This window comes from Phyllobates terribilis, unplaced genomic scaffold, assembly GCF_046119375.1.
Source record: "Phyllobates terribilis strain yellow unplaced genomic scaffold, ASM4611937v1 Scaffold_9__5_contigs__length_417890890, whole genome shotgun sequence".
NCBI classification, from domain to species: domain Eukaryota; kingdom Metazoa; phylum Chordata; class Amphibia; order Anura; family Dendrobatidae; genus Phyllobates; species Phyllobates terribilis.
The window spans coordinates 111,169,210-111,188,830 of record NW_027362769.1 but is presented as its reverse complement, the minus strand read 5'-3'; the positions used below and the strand labels follow the sequence as shown (position 1 = coordinate 111,188,830).

General features: G+C 36.8%; 1 protein-coding gene across 3 annotated transcripts in view; it reads left to right on the top strand.

Annotated features, from left to right (window-relative positions):
- MAP3K20 (mitogen-activated protein kinase kinase kinase 20) overlaps window positions 1-19,621 on the top strand; it is a 187,435-nt gene that overhangs the window by 81,122 nt on the left and 86,692 nt on the right. For all 3 annotated transcript variants that reach the window (XM_073646928.1, XM_073646929.1, XM_073646930.1), the window contains exons 9-11: window positions 2,479-2,553; window positions 7,406-7,512; window positions 17,943-18,078. In XM_073646928.1, the coding sequence (XP_073503029.1) occupies window positions 2,479-2,553; window positions 7,406-7,512; window positions 17,943-18,078 (318 nt within the window). The remainder of the gene's footprint in view (window positions 1-2,478; window positions 2,554-7,405; window positions 7,513-17,942; window positions 18,079-19,621) is intronic.

The window sequence follows — 19,621 nt, the reverse complement described above, 5'->3', positions numbered from 1 at the left end:
GGTTCCTCCTCAAAGCTTTTTCCCATTGAATGAAGTCTTTAGTGCTGTAAACACTTCCTATGCTGGAGAAATCATACGGGAAATTTCTCTGCTGTTTAAAACTTTCTTAAAACGTCTCCGCTCTGAGATTTATTCGCAGCACAATGATTGTTGCACCATCGAATATTAATAACAACATATTTTTATTACAATAAAATACAATAGGTTATTCCCATATCATCATTTAATGTGGAGTTTGAGTTGCCATCTTGAGCCTAGACCATTTCTGGATACAAAATTTGGAGGCGCAAAAAATACTGCAAATGAGGACCAATCAGATTTTAAAAAGAATTCTGAGCCAAGATTATTGGTTGCCATCAGTTATTTTTTTTGTCCTCCCTTTGCACTAGTCGTCATCAATGACCTTCACTGTGTGAAGGTCGCTCAGTCACAAAGCGAACACTTTGTTAATTCTAATGCTCCACATGCAATGGAATTTACTTTGTAAGTCTATATAATACATGGTATAAAATATTAGACATTTTGTAATATTTTTTTCTTTAAGATTTTAATATTTACTATTATTAGTGATGATTTTTTTTTATTATTTCATGACTTTGAAGCATGCTATTGCCACTCTTTGCATTGTAACATCCCAGGCTTTTGAGTCGTCGCTTTGATAATAATATATATATAAATCTTTTTTGTCTGTAATAGGAAGTAGTATTATTCTTAGAGACATATTAAGCGGCTGATCAGAAAAATAAAAATGTATGATATTGGATATAATTTTTTTCTGCAATAGCATTATAGTCCTTATTGTATATATGCACTGGTCTCCTAAAATTTAATACCGGTACTAGATCATAGAGACAAAATCTACAGCCACTTCTAATGCCTATTTGACATAAATTTATACATTTTATATTTGACCTTTTTTTATACATATTCTTAATTCTATACATATTCTTAATTTTATATTATAAACTGTGGCAAATAAAGTGATACATTTGGTAAAGCATACTCGAAAAGTGCTATAGTCAGAAAAAGCCTGTGATTTGGTGTTACAGGGGGGGGTTATTATAAAAGGAAGAAATGGTGTCATCTTCTGATAAAATATAAAACTTTATTGGGACAAAAGTAAAAAAGTAGATTCTATGTTGCTCCCGGAAAAAGAACACCTACACGTTTCGAACACGATCCGACGTTCTTTGTCTGAGTTCAAACAGAGCTCAGACAAAGAACGTTGGAGTATGTGCAAACCACGTAGCTGTTTTTTTCTGGGCGCAACATGAAATCTATTTTTTTTATATTTTTTTTCAATAAAGTTTTCTATTTTATCAGGAGCTGGAACCATTTTTTTCATTTTACGTTTGGTCAGAATGGAGTCCTGTGCCCCTGCACTCCTTGAGCCTTTGTTGGAGAGCTGTCTGTAGTCACTTTTTTTTCATTATTCACTCAATAGAGTAATTATATCCAGTATCAGAATAAAGAATAATGTTTTCATATCATAAATGTAAATTTTATCAAATGTATAATTATAATATAAACAATAATATGGAAGTGAATACAAGCTACATAGTATGACTGAGAAAATACATATGCCCATCAAGCTCAACCAGAATAAAAGGAAACAAGAGAAAAGTTCAAATTTACTCTTTGTTTTACCATATTGGTTCAGAGGATGGCAGAAATCAAATAAGGGAAGAGGCAATCTACCCTAAAAGTCCTAAAAGGAAACATTTCCAAGCTGACCCTAAGTAGCAATTAGACTAGATCAACATTTTTTGATAATAGTCTCCTTCTAAATAAATAATTACGGTAGATGTCTCAACATAAACCACTAATCGGTGAAAGTACAATGTACACAGTGAAACCATGTAAAACAAAAGCGTCATGAAGAATAAAACTTCCAAAAATCGAAAGCTTCTTTTTCACTATGTGCAGTTCTTCATTAATTTACATCACATTAAACTTCTATTATTTGGGGAAAAAAACTATAGCCATTAATAAAAGAAATTGTATCAGAGATATTTGCCAATTAAACCTTAAAACCGTCTGGGCAATAAAAACAAAAAGCAGAAAGTTTTAATCTACATTTTTTTGTTAAAAAAACTGATTAGTTTAGATTAATTTATTTGTAATCCTGTAGTAAATGAAAAGGGCAAAAAGAGGTCCAAAACATAATGAGGGCATGATGAACACTGTTGTGCCCATAGTTTATTTCGGCGCTCACCACACTTCCCACTAATTACCAGAATAAACCTTTTGCATCACTTCAAGAGTAAACCTTCATGGACTTATCATGGTGACACTGTCCATGGACTATTAATTTGAAATGTCTCCAGGAAAACATTAAACCTTTTAAAGGGTACTAAACCTGGTTCTTCGTTTAGTGCAATCCTTTAAAAGTTCAGATTGTGAATTTCCCCTAGTGAATTCCAGAATGTTTTATTTACAAAATAAATACAAAAATGTTTCTGCTTCTCTTGTTTTCAGAGGTTGACTATTCCCAGCTCCTGTCCGAGAAGTTTTGCAGAATTGATGCGCCTGTGCTGGGACGCCGAGGCAAAGGTATTTGTTTTTTATAGAATTTTGTCTAGTATAATTCTCCATTAAACTGAAATTTTACCTTCTGATCTATTGCTTTATGTTTTACTGTAAAGATGTTGATCCAATATTTATATGTTCTGACAATACCATAACATTTCTGCCTTATTTTATGATTTGTTGTATGGCAGCTGTGGTCTCTTCACCATGGATAATATAGCAGCAGCCTGGAGCTTTGACATATGTGAAAAAAATATAAAGTAGACAATGTCATTGGAAACAAAATGCTTTACCAAATCATGAGATATAAGCTGTATTGTACTGTTACCTATTGTCGGACTGTGGGGCCCACCAGTAACACTGACTCTGGGGGTCCACTGTTTATCCCCATGCAAATATTCCATTACTTTCATTCACATATTTATCTTTCTTTTATATAATCGTATACTATATAGTTTGTTAAATGAATGATTAGATGATGCATTTGTTTGTATACAGTGAATCATTAGAGTGAATCAAGTCAATTCTGTCAACTACTGGTCATATATATATCGAGCGTTGACCCAATCTGCACAGGGGCCCATTGGGGGGGATTCACCTGTTTCCCTATGGACCAGTCTGAGCTTGTTACCTGTATTGTTTAAAGTGGGAAGACCAACAATCTACTGTACACGGTGCTGGCAGATACAGTACATACCTGATACATGATGACATTGAGGAAAAAAAAGCTTCAAATCAGATTAAAAGGGTATTCTCAAGTTATTAAATTTGCTTGAATTAGTTAGACAGCATGAAAATAAGCAAGTTTGCAATTGACTTGCTTTTTCTATCTGCTTTCATTCTCCTGCAGTGAGAGCTTTTATCTTTTATGGTGTACAGCTGGTTTCCATGAAGCTCAACCAACAGAGCCTGGCCAAAGGTGCGCTGTAGTTATATTCCAGGAGAGGATTGAACTGCTACGGACCTGTCAGCTCTGTCCAGCCCATTGATTTCTATACAGCAGTTTGCTACTCACCATCCTCCTTCCTCTACTTCTCGGCTCCTGAAGAGTTGGTCTTTTCTGTCCTGTAAAATCACAGTCCCTGGCACCCAGTATCATGGCTTTCACTGTCTCAAGCCTTGTGCTTGTTCAAATGCACTGTTACCGCCATATGCAAATACAGTGATAACAGTATAGCAACAGAACAAACCACTGATAGCTGAATGTTTTATAGCAGAACTTGTGCTGAGCTTTATAGTTCTACTAATATTATAGCTCTGCTGCTCACCAGACCTGTCATTCAAGGAGAAGAACCTGCCCTGCCAGAAACCAGGAAGTAAGGAGACTGCTGAGTTCTTAACTACTCAATAGACAACTTGAGAATAACCCTTTAACTTTTTATTTTATTATTCACAAAAATAAGCTGTACCAAAATATCTGGCAGGTACTGCTCCCCCCCACCTCTCCATAGATTTAACATGTGCTTCTATATGTGGATGTGAATGGACAAATCCAACTTCTTAATTTTCTCTAAGGCTAAGTGCCCACAATGCAGAAATGCTGCAGATATATTCTGCATCTCCCTGGCAGGAAAAACGCATTCGGATTTTACAAGCGTTTTTCCTGCCAGGTAGAAGCGTTTGTCAAGCGTTTTTGCATGCATTTCTGCATGCGGGTTATCAAGCGCTTTCCAAGCGATTTTAGCATCACTTGGAAAAGTGCTTGACAACTTGGTCACACTATATAAATCCATGCAACCGGCATGGATTTATATAGTGTGACCAAGTTAATAGTTAAAAAAAAGAATAAAAATGGTAAAAAATAAAGATTATACTCACCTTCCGATGGCCCCCGGTCTTTTCTCCGCTGCGTCCGGTCTCTTGTACGGCTCGCGGTGGTGTGAAAGGACCTTTCATGACGTCATTGAGTCATGTGACAGGTCACGCGATCGCCGACGTCAACGGTCGCGTGACCTGTCACATGACTAAAAGACGTCATGGAAGGTTCTTTTAGACCATCGCGAGCCGTACAAGAGACCGGACGCATCGCTGAGGAGACTGGGGGCCATCGGAAGGTAAGTATAATGTTTATTTTTTATTTTAGGTTGAGGTTCTATTGTACCCGAGTCTGGAGGAGAGTCTCCTTTTCTCCAGACCCGGGTACCATCCGCACATTGAATCGCTTAATGTGCACATGTGCTCATGCGGATATTATGCGATTCAATGCAAGTCAATGGCGGCAATTACGCTGCGTGTCCGCAAAATTAATGGAGATGCATATTTTTCCGCAATGATAATCCGCAGCAGAAATTTCCGCAGCATGTGCACAGCGGATTATCATTGGGGACCATGGGGCACGTATTACCAAGCATTTTTTAAGCGTTTTCGCTGCGACAATTCCACGGCAAAAACGCTTGAAAAACGCATAGTGGGCATGCAGCCTAAAAGGTTTTCTTTGACTCTCTTTAGAAGTCATTATTCCATTTTCCAGTTTTTTTTTACTCTTCATGTTAAATGTTGCTCTGTATGTTTTAACTATAGTATTGAGAAAATGTGTCTAAGAGCAGACACTGTAGCGTTTTGTTATATCATAATCACAGGTATTCTATACATAAATCTGTAAAATTATAAAACAGGTTTTTTTAAAAGGTTATTTTACACATACTGTATATTGATTTAAAACCAGGCAATGTGAACTGAGGTCTAAGATGGTAGACATGCAAGAAATAGGAGCATGTTCACACTAGCAAAAAAGAAACAAAACCTACAAAAGACAAAAGACAAAAATATATCTCATACTCTACCATCATTATATATAAATGTAAAGCAAAGTTGCATAATAAATATAGGGTACTTAGTGAACTATTTTTGATCAAAAAAAGTATACAAGCCGTCCCACCAGCGGCAAGGTGACCCTAAATTGGGACGGTACCTATACTGCCTATATTAAAAACCTTACTGTATATCAAAGTTGAAGTAATGCATATAAAAGGGTAGACAAATAGGACCGGGTCCCAACTCCAGACCACCCAGGCCCGTGGTAAGCTACATATATACCAGTCAGCTCAACAAAGGGGATGCCACACCCTTAAATTGCGCAGAATGCAAACAAGACAAAAAACCAGGCAATGTGAACTGAGGTCTAAGATGGTAGACATGCAAGAAATAGGAGCATGTTCACACTAGCAAAAAAGAAACAAAACCTACAAAAGACAAAAATATATCTCATACCCTACCATCATTATATATAAATGTAAAGCAAAGTTGCATAATAAATATAGGGTACTTAGTGAACTATTTTTGATCAAAAAAAGTATACAAGCCGTCCCACCAGCGGCAAGGTGACCCTAAATTGGGACGGTACCTATACTGCCTATATTAAAAACCTTACTGTATATCAAAGTTGAAGTAATGCATATAAAAGGGTAGACAAATAGGACCGGGTCCCAACTCCAGACCACCCAGGCCCGTGGTAAGCTACATATATACCAGTCAGCTCAACACCCTATATTTATTATGCAACTTTGCTTTACATTTATATATAATGATGGTAGGGTATGAGATATATTTTTGTCTTTTGTAGGTTTTGTATATTGATTTAGCAGTACTATTACAGATTTCAATGTGTTAAGTATAGTACTTCTGTGATTTTTTTGTTTTGTTTTGCATAGCTCATTGTGTTATTACTACGTGTTGCTTATGTTACTGTAAAACCCTTGAAATTGCAGGTTATGATCTGTCTTAATTGTAATATGGTTATTTTCACAGTATGTAGAATATCTTTGTATGAAATGTTTATGAGCCTATACTACATGCTTTATAGTGATACATTTTTTTAATATAAATTAATAGTAAATGTAAACACATTAAACTTTGTAATATATCTTATTAGGGCAAAGTGGAATTTTCCTGTTGTTTCGGCTTTGCTTAAATGTTCACAAACCTTTTAAAGAGAACCTGTCATCAGAATTTTTTACCCAAAACTAATGGCATGTATATAAAGATGCTTTCATGTTGAATACATCCTTAACTTTCTTGTAGAAATCTGATTTGCTGTTTTAGGGAAATCCATAATTAAAATTGTGTGCTAATGAGTTGCAAGTTCAGTGAGCTGGCGCTGCACTTACAGCTCTTCTGCCTCTCTCCATATTCCCCACCCACTGCCAGCTTCCTGTCTCTGACTGACAGGTTACTTATGTTTCAGTGACCTGTCAATCAGAGACAGGAGGCAGGCAGTGAGTGAGGAATATGGAGACTGGCTGAAAAGCTGTAAGTGCAGCGCCAGCCCACTGCACTTGCAACTCATTAGCATACAATTTCTACTATGAATTAATCTAAAACAGTAAAACGGATTTAGACCAAAAAAGGTAAGGATTTACTCAACATTAAAGCAGCTTTATATACAGTACATGCTATTAGTTTGGAGTATAAAATCCTGATGACAGGTTCTCTTTAAATCTGAACTAGAATCTGTTTACTGTAAAACAGGAAATAGAAGATGGAGGTGGGGAGAGGAGGGGGATGCTGCTGCAGTTTTTTGTTCATTATTATTAGTAAAGGTGAGAAGAAGAGTGGAGACATCTGATTTGCTCCTCAAAAGATGTAGCAGAATGCTAACATTACACCACGACTAGCCTTCCCATTCACCAATCACATAAAAAATGCACATACCAGCAAAAAAGGAAAATAAAAAAAGACTGGAAAACTCAAGAGAGAAACAACATTTTCACTGCACTATATCTAATATATACACCTGTAAATCTTTTGTTGTTCTTGCTTTGACCAGCATGTACTTTTGAAAATTGAAGTAATATTTCCAGGGTTGAACAAATTGTTACAGTACCAAATTTTAAATTTTTATTTATACCTGTTTTCCCCCAATGCTTATATTTCCTAGAAAAGGCCATCATTTAAACAGATTATCTCAAACTTGGAGTCTATGTCAAATGACAGCAAGCTGCCAGACCAATGCAATTCATTTTTGCATAATAAAGCTGAGTGGAGGTAAGAATAATGAATTTTTGGTGCCAAGCACAATATCTTGAAAGGAATCTGTCATCAGGATTTCACCCCTAAACCATTTATATGTGCATGTACTGTGGCCATTATATTTGAATTAATATGCAAATGAGGCTGAAGAACTATTTGTAGTTCTGAAGCCTCTGTCACTCCAGCTCTATTCCTCACCCAGCGCCGCCTCCTCCTGCTTGACTGACAGCTTCTATGTTATGTGACATCAGGCAAATAAGTCCTCAGTCAAGCAGGAGGAGGCAGTGCTGGGTGAGGAATAGAGCTGGAGTGACAAAGGCTTCAGATCTACAAATAGCTCTTCAGACTCATTTGCATATGAATTCAAATGCTGATTTCTCACTAATGGAGGAAGGGACTGGTCATGTAAAGGTATTGCTGGATTAGTCTTTAAAAGAGCTACATGTACATATAGTTTGGGATGTGAAATCCTGCTGACATATTACATTTAAAGAATGTGTCATCAGAAACTAAGATTTTGTTTAAGTCAGTTTAAGAGTTTATTTATTTATTTTTGTGCTATTTAAAACACTTAACAAAAATGTTCGTGTTTTTTTTTTTTTTTTTAATTTCCTGTATTAAAAATATATAAAATCATTGAAAAGTCACACTGACCACTAAGCTTAACATTCAGTTGACACTCGTTCTTTTCAATAATCATTATCATCACAGGCAGGATTACAACAACAGGTAACACCTACAGTATGTGACACAGGATCCACCAATCACTATAGGTGATGATCCCAGCTGCCCCCACCCTACACAATGACCTCAGGATAGGACACAGAGCATGCCTAAAAAGCTCCACTATGGTTCACATGACTTCTGTAAAGCATCTCAGTCTCACTATATACTGCAATACTGTGGATTGCAGATTGAAGTCCCCTAAGGGGACTAAAAAGAGTGATATAAAAAAATAAAATATGAAAAAAAATATATATAAAAATGTAAATTACCATCTTTTCTCCTGTTAAGAATAAAGAAAGGAAAAAAAAAGCATTTTTGGTATTGCCACATTCTTAAAAGTCTGACCTAGTAAAATATAAAAGTAATCCGATTGGTAAACGCAGTAAAGAAAAAAGTTAAGCCTTCAATTAGCCCAGCCGACAGAAAAATAAAAATTTTAGTGTCTCAGAAAATGGTGACATAAAGCAAAAAAAATGTTGTTTTTTTTTACAATATTCTGATTTTTTTTATCACCATTTAAATAGAAAAATATTAGTGCATGTTTATTATTGCCAGTATCACATTGACCTTGATAGTTATGTTTCTAGGTCATTTTTACTGCACATTGAATGCCATAAAATCAAAATAAAAAAAACAATGGTGGAACTGCATGTATTTCACGATTTCATCCCACTTGTAATTTTTTTTTTTCGTCATCAGTTGCAGGATCAGGATCAGTTGTAAATCAAAACTATAACTGATCCTGAAAAAATAAACCGCCTCCATACATCTATTTAATCAGAAAAATAAAAAAAAGATTATTGCTCTTGGAAGAAGGTGAGGAAATATCGAAAGAGCAAAAACGAAAAATTCCCTTGTCCTGAAAGGGTTAACTATTTGATTTTAATATTATAAATGTATTAATAAAACTAATATACATATATGTATATATATATATGTGTATATATACAGTACAGACCAAAAGTTTGGACACACCTTCTCATTTAAAGATTTTTCTGTATTTTCATGACTATGAAAATTGTACATTCACACTGAAGGCATCAAAACTATGAATTAGCACATGTGGAATTATATACTTAACAAAAAAGTGTGAAACAACTGAAAATATGTCTTATATTCTAGGTTCTTCAAAGTAGCCACCTTTTGCTTTGATGACTGCTTTGCACACTCTTGGCATTCTCTTGCGTGGGGAGCGGTGTGACAATCAATGCCGGCTTTATTTTATTTTTGATTTATGGTTTAGGTTTTTAACTTTTTAGCCTTTGTATTTGTGACGAAGAGTTGACCTACGGTGTCGTTACTCTCCATGGGTCCACATGGGCAAGTATTCATTTAAATAGCTGCCATGTCATAACGCATTTTGCGGCTGCTAGAGGTGGCAGTGATCCAGTCACTGCAATTTCCTCCAAACAAAATCGTCTGTATCCTCGGGATCCTGGGGCCAGACCTTTAGTGGTCAGCCTAAATCTGTAACAGCTCTTATATTAAAGGGGTTGAGCCAACACATTTGAGAAATATGGCTGCCATACAGTTAAAGGGGAATTGTGGTTAGAACAAGGAAATGTAACTTCTAGATCAGTCTAGATCAGTGGCAGTTCCACAGCTGAGACCCCACAACAGTCGTGAGGACTTGTAGAACTAGACATGCATGCTCGCTGCTGCTTCATTCAAAGTCTAAGGAACTGGACCATGTACTATGGGAAAAACATTCTTTATGCCTTCCTGAAGAAGCTAAATCCTGAGTACTGGTTGACCTAAAATTAAGTTGACCTCAATGTTGGTAGGAGATCAGCACTAATAAGTTATATTTCCAAAACACCTATTGCTAAAGTTTGCAAAAAAATTGATACAGTAAAAGTTTCCATAAATAGAAAGAGGAAAAAAAAAGAAGAAATATGTTCAAGTATATATTTTAAAGTTTTTCTGTCCCATAATAACTGTGCTTGAACCGTGTCGTCCCTCCGCCTCTTCCACCCATAATCGTGCATTCTGCTCCTTTAAGTATTTGGGAAGAAACATTACAAACCGCACGGTATCATCAGGGGGATTGGTACCACAAGTTTCCCACATCAGGCTATATTAAGAAACCATGGAACACATCCAGGGAAAACTGTTACAGAGATACCGAAATATTCAAAGTTTGTGAAGGAATGCGAGCAGAACAATGAGAAACTCAGAAAACACAGACAATGTGGATGATACTTGGGAACCCAGAGTAAACAAACAAACTAACAACAATCGATCACAATGACGTTTCGGAGGCTGAAGCTGCAGGAGTACAAATGGAAAAAGTGACTCCAGGTCTATGGCCGGGTCACGTGATGAGAGTATAAATAGCAAGATTCCCGTTTTGAAACTGCTGTAAAGATTTAGCAGCCTCGTGAACTTTACACAGTCGTAGTAATTTCTTGCTCCATCTACTGTTGAGGAATAGAAACTTCAACTTTTTTCTCATAGCATTTAGTACATTTTTCTTCCCCGTGCAGCATTAAAAGAATTTTCCAACCCCCATGACATAGTTTAAAACAGTTTCCAATGATCTAAACAAACAAAAAGAGTAATTATAATTATTAGCAAAAACTTGAAGTTTAAACACATATTCAAAGTAAACCAAAGTTAGTTAGATTTTACGGTACCAACAAATAATACATAATCTTATAACTACCACCAAATCATATATCATAAAGTACAAAAGAATCCTTTTACAAATATTATAACAAATTTGACAAACTACAGAAGACAAAAAACAAAACATAGAAACTCGAATAAAAGGAAAATGGGCAGTGTGGTCATATATATAAAACAATAAAGATAGACACCAAGTCGAACAGTATAGCGAATTGATGAGGACGTAGAACTAAAGTTTCTCACTATTTACAGGAACATTAATTCTATATGACAATCATATTAAATATTTGTACAACCAGTCCTTGAGTATATGTGACACCAATGATAGATATATGAACATGTCAATAAGATATATTAGCTAGATCAGTCAGAAAATACCCCCCAGCTGAACAAACAGCTATACAACCATGTGCAATTATGCATAATGAACCACACTGTCCAGTACCCCAACGCGCGTTTCGCATGCAGCTTCATCAGGTAGAAGAGTAAATTCACCTTCAGAAATTCTCCGATTGTCCCATGCCAAATATTCTCTGGTTCTCCGGTGATTCCAGTAATGTTGTTTTGATGCAACTTGTGATTGTTTGGGCCAATCACCATCTGCAGCAGTGATCTCACATGTGTTGCTACAACAATTCCCTGAGAACATGAGTGTACCTTGAATTAAAAAAAATTGGTTGATACCTTTTACTGAAAACTCTCAATTTTTATTTTTTATTTATCTACTAGTGGCTAATATTGTGCAATAATTTTTTTTCCTGTAATAGAATAGATTTAAACATAATTTTAGGCATAATTTATTTAAAAAAACACACGCCTAAGCTAGAACCTATACATTGAAGGGACTAACCTCATTTTACAAACCAATTTCACTTAATCAAGACAAATATGCAATTTATGATCATACGTGTCAATAATTCAATCTTATAAATGTATGTGGAATGTTTCTATTTGCTCACAGACAGAACAGACTATATGTTGTTTTCAAAGAAAGTAATCTTTAGACTACCATCGAAGCATCTGTTCCTAACAAAGCCATAGAAAGTATAAGGCATCCCATTAACTTATAATGGGATCTTACGTGTTAGGGATAGCAGTGCAGACTATGCTTTTTTTTTATCCTCAAAGACATGAATTGAACAGTGCAAATGTGAACAGAGTCTTATGTGCAGAGAGTGAATGTGATACAGAAGCAGTATATATTTTTGTGAACTATCAACTCTTGTAAATTAAAGGTCCATAGAGATTATAGGAAATTCTGTCAAAACTACCTATTTTTGTAAGAATGGCCAGTACCTCCTGAGTTTTAAATCAACTGTCAGGGGCAATAAGGATCTGGAAAGTTGAATTTTAACACCCGAACCTTTTATTCTCCTGGGAGATAATCTGCTGTCAGAGGTGTGTGCCAGCTGGTTACTCACATTTTCCTATTCATTATATAATTGCCCCATATAATCTAAGATTGCATGTGTATGGAGCTAGGGGGTGAGGACAGATAGTTGTTGGCTGAAGGAGTGTTATGCTAAAAGCTTTTTATGGTATATCATCAGAAAATGACCTATTGTTTAAATCAGTTTTTTTTTTTATTAAATGTATTTTAAAAAAGATGTTTATTTCATATCATAAACTTTATTAAAAAGCAAAAATAGAAACTTTGCAATTTTACACTGCCTACAGTGGCCTTATTAGACTTTAACTTCCTGTAGTGTCAGGAAACAACACATGTACATAGCCACAATGATCATACCTTACCCATCTTATCTTTTTGTATTGAAGAATTGAAAGAGGATATGCAAAGGTCATTGTGAAAGGGGGGAGAGCTGTGACATTGCCTATTGTGATCGGTGAATCCTCTGTTATCAGCTGTATATGATGGCATTGTAATCCTGCCTCTGATGATAAGGAGCCTTGCTGAAAACTCTTCCTGAAAGAGCAGGAAGTTTGAGCCTAAAAAAATAACCTCCAGTGGCCACTGTCAAAATTGCAAGATTACTAATTTTGTTTTTCAATAAAGATCGTGACATGAAAACAAAAAAAAATGGCAACATTTTTTAAAACATACCTGCAACACAAAAACCTGATTTAAACAATAGGTCATTTTCAGATTATATTTTCCCTTTAAGAAAGATCCTTAAAAAAAAAAAAAAAATTAACACAATTCTATTTTTGGATTTCATTTATGGTTGAACTTACCCAGTGCAATTGATTGAATAAACATATTAATAAGAAGAAGTAAAACTTTAGATTTATTTTATAATCTGATTGGGTCCTTTGTTACTTTTATGTTTTCATCACTTGTTTTTCTTTTTACTATATTATTCCAGTTTACATTTATCATTTCTGCTTTGGTCTTCAATCTCGTTTCAGTCTGTTCTTCATAAGTAAACAATGTAATGGCCGTAATTAAATAACAAATATTTTCCATGTACTTTCGGAAGTGAATTGGTTATTTTTTGCACCGTAAAAAAAGGTGGAGGGGGGGCCTCTTTCTTTATATTTTTACCTTTCATTGTGTAAGTACTATTTAATGAGGATTCACCAACCGTCTCAGCCTTTACTTTGGTAAGATCAAACCTTTCTGCTGTTCTCTGCTTCTGTAGCGAATCTGTCTTAAGTGATAGGTGGCCATCTATCTGGTTTTGTAATGTTGACAGCGGAGAGGCATTTGCCAAAAAAAGTAGGTTTGCTCTGAGCGTATAAAAAGGTCAAAAGAACAGTATGTAGAATTGAAACCTGAGATATCAAAATCTTTGTATAAAAAAAAATTCATCTTCGCATTTGATCAGGTTGCTTAGATCCTTATTTCTGGAACAATTCCCATAGCTGGCCGCCTACCGATTGCCAGTGGGGTATATTTTAATTCCTAGCGGTAACCCAATCTATATTTCTACATTGCCTGATAAAAAATATTGGCCTTTGTGAAGGACATTTTTTTCTTTGTTGTAAGCTATGAATAAGTTACCATGTGGTCTGTGTGCGCTCTTGTCCCACTTTTAATACAAAAATAAAAAGTATAATAAAAAGTCTTTTTTTTTTGTTAGGGTTTTGACCATATACAGTATATGAAATCTCCATGAGCGTCTGAGAAAAGTGGTGTTTATTTGAGTCCTATAGTTTCGTGTTTGATGCCCTACAATGTAAAATATCATCCCACTTGCATTAGCCTGAATATGAGCGCAGAGTTTGAGAATAGCCGTCTACTCTGAAATCCATTGTAACAATATTAGGATAAAATAATGAATTCACATTTCGGAATTTTAAAGTTCTGTCCTCGTGCAAGGACTTGGGATATCTACTAATACTACTAATTAGTTACATCAGGAACATTTTCCAAAGATCTCAGATTTGTGAAATCCCAAGTATATATCACTGTTCTACAGCCAAATCGGTTCAGAGACGAAAACAGTTGAACTCAACTAATTTTGTGGTGCAGAAAATGAATATGATGCTTACGTTTGCAGATTGGGTCTAATTTTCAAGATCCAGAGGAGGTCATAATTACTTATGACACCTTTCATGCAGGCTTGTAGAAAAATTGCATCTTTATTATTTCATCATCGTTATTGCATTGTTAGTAGTTAGTCTATCACATCATCTATTTAGTCTATTGAGCCTTCAGTATTCTATCATCTTAAAGAGACCAATCAAAAAACGCCAACTCAGCACCGGTGACGTAATCCTAATTACAGTTGCGTGACCTACTTTTATAAATGCTCTCTGTGTAAGGTGTACAGTTTTAGGATTTCTTAGCATATTGACATGTTTCTATATGTTTTTTCAGATATGCCTCGTTCTTGCATTAACAAAGCGGATAGTTTTTGCTACATGTGCAGAGAAGTCACTTTTGAGTCACAAAGACGGAACTTAACTACCATGAATGATAAGGAAAGCCTACAACCTGTATTTTGACTGCAGAATAGGAGCTCAGGACAAGAGTTGGGCTCCACATATATTCTGCAATAGATGTGCATCACATCTTACCCAGTGGTTGCATGAGAAGCGGCAATCTATGCCTTTTGTGATTCCCCTCATAATGACACTCGGTGCACGAGTCCTCAGTAGCTAAAGGGAAAATAAGCCACTGCCGAAAAACTCTGAGAACAAGGGATTGGACATGTTGAAATTCAGCATGCCCAATCCTTTTTTTATCCAAATGTTATTTGAACACTTAAAGCTTGATTCACATGTCCAATTTTGTACCACATGGGCACATTTTAGTTTATGGCAGCCTTTTTGTGCAGACTGATGGTCCACATAAAAATAACAAAGAAATGTACTATTTTGGTCTGATTTGGCTTAAGAAAGTGCGCATGCAACACTCAAAATGGCCGCAGGCCAGCAGATTTTTTTTTTCTGTGCATGGTGTTTGTGTTAACATTAAAGGGGTATTTCCATCTCCAAGATCCTGTCCCAATATATAGTAGGTGTATTAATAATAATATTAGCAAATATCTCCAATTAGAAATGTAGTATAGTATTTTTGATTCGCTGTCTCTCTTTCCTCATGTGCAGGCATCGCAGGACCTTAGGTATCCATGGTTACAACCACTAGTAAGTAGCTAACTAACAGTGACTTGATCAGTGGACGTAACCATGGATACCTAAGGTCCTGCGATGCCTGCACATGAGGAAAGAGACATAACGAATCAGAAAAACTATACTACATTTCTAATTGGAGATATTTGCTGATATTATTATTATTACACCTACTACATATTGGGATAGGATCTTGGAGATGGGAATACCCCTTTAGTAATGAGTAAAAAACATAATGTTGAGTATCGCCACTTGTAGGAGACCCCCAGGTTGGACACCAATATTTAGCATTTTTAGGGCTTTTGCACTAGGCTGTATTTTAAGTCCGAGCGTGATCCGACAAAACATTGGATCGCATTCAGACCAATGTTAGCCCATGGGACCGTGCAAATGTCCAATTTTTTCCTTTGACAGAGCAAGTCTGGGGAAAAAAATCGCAGCATACCTGAGTTTGGTCTGATATTCGGATCGTATTCGGTCATGCCAGTCATTGAGTCTTTGAAAAACATCGGGCTGCACTCAGATGACATCTGAGTGCAGTCCGATTTCCATGGACTGACAGAATGGAGAAGATGGAAAAAATATTTTCTCCTTCTATTCCTATTCCAGAGAGAATCGGATCACACTGTGATCATACTCTGATCAAACTCTTGCGTAATCAGTCCGATTCTCTCGGATGAGAGAATATATACGCCCGTCTGCACCTGCCCTAAATCAGATCTTTTGAGATGTTGTTACGTCTTTACATACAGTACAGACCAAAAGTTTGGACTCACCTTCTCATTTAAAGATTTTTCTGTATTTTCATGACTATGAAAATTGTACATTCACACTGAAGGCATCAAAACTATGAATTAACACATGTGGAATTATATACTTAACAAAAAAGTGTGAAACAACTGAAAATATGTCTTATATTCTAGGCTCTTCAAAGTAGCCAGGTTTTGCTTTGATGACTGCTTTGCACACTCTTGGCATTCTCTTGATGATCTTCAAGAGGTAGTCACCGGAAATGGTCTTCCAACAATCTTGAAGGAGTTCCCAGAGATGCTTAGCACTTGTTGGCCCTGTTGCCTTCACTCTGCGGTCCAGCTCACCCCTAACCATCTCGATTGGGTTCAGGTCTGGTGACTGTGGAGGCCAGGTTACCTGGCGTAGCACCCCATCACTCTCCTTCTTGGTCAAATAGCCCTTACACAGCCTGGAGGTGTGTTTGTGGTCACTGTCCTGTTGAAAAATAAATGATGGTCCAACTAAACGGAAACCGGATGGAATAGCATGCCGCTGCAAGATGCTGTGGAAGCCATGCTGGTTCAGTATGCCTTCAATTTTGAATAAATCCCCAACAGTGTCACCAGCAAAGCACCCCCACAACATCACACCTCCTCCTGCATGCTTCACGGTGGGAACCAGGCATGTAGAGTCCATCCGTTCACCTTTTCTGCGTCGCACAAAGGCACGGTGGTTGGAACCAAAGATCTCAAATTTGGACTCATCAGACCAAAGCACAGATTTCCACTGGTCTAATGTCCATTCCTTGTGTTCTTTAGCCCAAACAAGTCTCTTCTGCTTGTTGCCTGTCCTTAGCAGTGGTTTCCTAGCATCTATTTTACCATGAAGGCCTGCTGCACAAAGTCTCCTCTTAACAGTTGTTGAAGAGATGTGTCTGCTGCTAGAACTCTGTGTGGCATTGACCTGATCTCTCATCTGAGCTGCTGTTAACTTGCGATTTCTGGGACTAGTGACTCGGATAAACTTATCCTCAGAAGCAGAGGTGACTCTTGGTCTTCCTTTCCTGGGGCGGTCCTCATGTGAGCCAGTTTCTTTGTAGCGCTTGATGGTTTTTGCAACTGCACTTGGGGACACTTTCAAAGTTTTCCCAACTTTTCGCACTGATTGACCTTCATTTCTTAAAGTAATGATGGCCACTCATTTTTCTTTACTTAGCTGCTTTTTTCTTGCCATAATGCAAATTCTAACAGTCTATTCAGTAGGACTATCAGCTGTGTATCCACCAGACTTCTGCACAACACAACTGATGGTCCCAACCCCATTTATAAGGCAAGAAATCCCACTTATTAAACCTGACAGGGCACACCTGTGAAGTGAAAACCATTTCCGGTGACTACCTCTTGAAGCTCATCAAGAGAATGCCAAGAGTGTGCAAAGCAGTCATCAAAGCCAAAGGTGGCTACTTTGAATAACCTAGAATATAAGACATATTTTCAGTTGTTTCACACTTTTTTGTTAAGTATATAATTCCACCTGTGTTAATTCATAGTTTTGATGCCTTCAGTGTGAATGTACAATTTTCATAGTCATGAAAATACAGAAAAATCTTTAAATGAGTAGGTGTGTCCAAACTTTTGGTCTGTACTGTATATTGTTTGGATCTTGTTGGTAAGTTTTAGCTGCATCTTGACACATAGATCCTAAAAGCCTTTAGACCTGAACACAGTGATATCCAGCATGATGGGAAGTATGACGTTCTTCTATGTTATGCAGGTTGTATAAATGTAGGAAATAACATCCATGTTACCTTGTTTATCGCGCAGATGTGAAATCGAAGAAACACTGGAGAGGCTTAAGAAACTAGAGCGAGACTTGAGCTTTAAGGAACAAGAGCTGAAAGAACGAGAACAGCGTTTAAAACTGTGGGAGAAAAAGCTGACAGAACAATCCCACACTCCGGTAGGTGATATATTATATATACGGTATATTCATTGTACCACCAAAAATGGTTTATTTGGAACATTTAGATAAACTTTCGGAACCTGTGATACTAACAGCACCCCAGCATGCCTCACCACCCCCAAACCCTGGATTAAATGCATGAGCCAATGGTTAGCACTGATGTTTTTAGTCTTTCTCTCTCTTCTGTCAGAGCACCTTAACTTTGTCATATATATTTCATGATGGAACGTAGGACAAGGGTGGCGAGAATTTTCTGTAATGTATCCCTCCACCCTAACAAAGACTGCCCGGGTGTTCCTATAACTGAGACAGTCGCCGGACTCCCAACAATAGCGTCCACCAATAATAGGGAGAGGTGCACAGCGACCCCTATAACAGTCATAGACCACCTTATAACAGCTATAGGACCTCCCCAATGACTGTGATATCCATGAAACAACAGACCCTTAGTAACTTGGCGGTCACAGACCTAAATAACAAGTGTCCCCAGGTGCACAGCCTATAAAGGATCCTGATTCCTCTTCGTCTTTGGTTCATTGCATAAATATTTTTCAATAAGCTAGAAAAATGATGGATGACATGAATATTATATTTATTATATTCTGCCATTGTTATTGAATCGAGAGGTCAAGATCAGCTGGAAACATGTAGCACATGAAAACATAAAAAAAGCATAACGGACATCTTCATGGTTTTGTGCATACAGATTATTTTTCCTAATATTAAAAAAATATATACTGTATAGAATTATAGGTTTCTTTAAGATATTTTTCCATAATGGCTAATGTCCTGACTGATTTTTGGAAACTACTATTCACTGATTCTTTGTGGTACAGTGAGGTACATGTAAACCATCCTCTCTGCAGCCCGTATAGACTAAGAGGTGCCTCGGGCAGCCTTCTTATGTACTTCATTTAACACCAACTACTGAACGCATGCTTTTATCACAGCGTGAATGGATTGAATTCACCACTAGTGATGAGCGAGTATGTTCTGTTAACCCTTTCGTCGAGCATGCTCAGGTGCTCGCCGAGTATCTTCAGCGTGCTCGAGTGTTATGTTTTAGTCTCTCGTGCGCATGATTTGCCACTGTTTGGCAGCTTTAATACATGTGAGGAATGCCTAAGAAACAGGTATTCCTCTCATGTATTAAAGCTGTCAAACAGTTGCAAATCATGAGCACGGAGTGACTAAAACATAACACTCGAGCACGCTGAAGATACTCGGCGAGCACCCAAGCATGCTCGTAAATCTTGAGTAACAAGCATGCTCGCTCATCACTACTCACCACAGATTCTGCATGGCTTTATTAAAAATATACATTTTTTAAATGACCTCAGATATCCTGATAATGCCTGAATATCACAATAGATCCATCAGCGGTCATACAATGGAGATATTGTTATACTATTTCCACTCCTCCACCCCCCCAAAAAAATTGCATCCATTCTTATAAATGGGCAATATCCACAGTTAAGAGATTTCAATAAACATATTAAGAGTATTTTGGGGGTTGTAGTGATCATTTAACCTGTTACTT